Here is a 639-nt window from a genome sequence, read left to right as displayed (position 1 = left end):
TCATGTGGACTGGTTCGTCAAAGAAATGGCTAAAACAATCAAAGAATAAATGAAGGTAAAGCAACGCAAATATACTCACCCCAACCCCCTTCATCCCTCCCCTTCTGCCATCGTCACCTCCCCTGCGAACCACCTGGCCACCAGCTGGACGACTTCACCAACCGCATCATGATCTCCCTGACGGCGCAGCTGGTTCTGGCGTCCCTCTTCACGTCCACCACGCAGTCCTCCGTCAGGACGCCGTACCTCAAGCTCATCGACGTCTGGTACGCCGCCATCATCACCTTCTGCTTCGTCATTATCATCTGCCAGACGGTCATCAATGTCATCTTGCACACGAAGGGCGTCCCGAGGGCCGTTTACAGGGTTGTTCTGCTTAGGGAAACGGATCTTAAGGCTACCAAGGTGAGTTGTAGAATGGTTTGTATTACTCGTGATGCAAGATATTAACTTTAGGCATTTTTTAAAAATATTAGATAAAGTCTAACGGCTTTCTCGCGTTCTTCCCCTACCCTATCAGGTCATATCTGTGACACCTGAAAGCGGCCGAAACCAAGCAAGGTCATCTCCGGCGGCGTGCCCTGACCTCGGGACGCCGGAGGGACAGGCGGTCGCCCGGCGCTACAACGCCGTCTCCCG

At 53.2% G+C, this 639-nt stretch overlaps 1 protein-coding gene across 1 annotated transcript in view; it reads left to right on the top strand.

The window, feature by feature from the left end:
* Nucleotides 1–639, top strand: part of LOC119594297 — a 14,675-nt gene that overhangs the window by 13,913 nt on the left and 123 nt on the right. The window contains 2 exon segments of the mRNA XM_037943358.1: nt 145–405; nt 521–637. Of these exon segments, the coding sequence (XP_037799286.1) occupies nt 145–405; nt 521–637 (378 nt within the window).

This window comes from Penaeus monodon, chromosome 33, assembly GCF_015228065.2.
Source record: "Penaeus monodon isolate SGIC_2016 chromosome 33, NSTDA_Pmon_1, whole genome shotgun sequence".
In the NCBI taxonomy this organism is placed as follows: domain Eukaryota; kingdom Metazoa; phylum Arthropoda; class Malacostraca; order Decapoda; family Penaeidae; genus Penaeus; species Penaeus monodon.
This window is presented reverse-complemented; position numbering and strand designations above follow the sequence as displayed.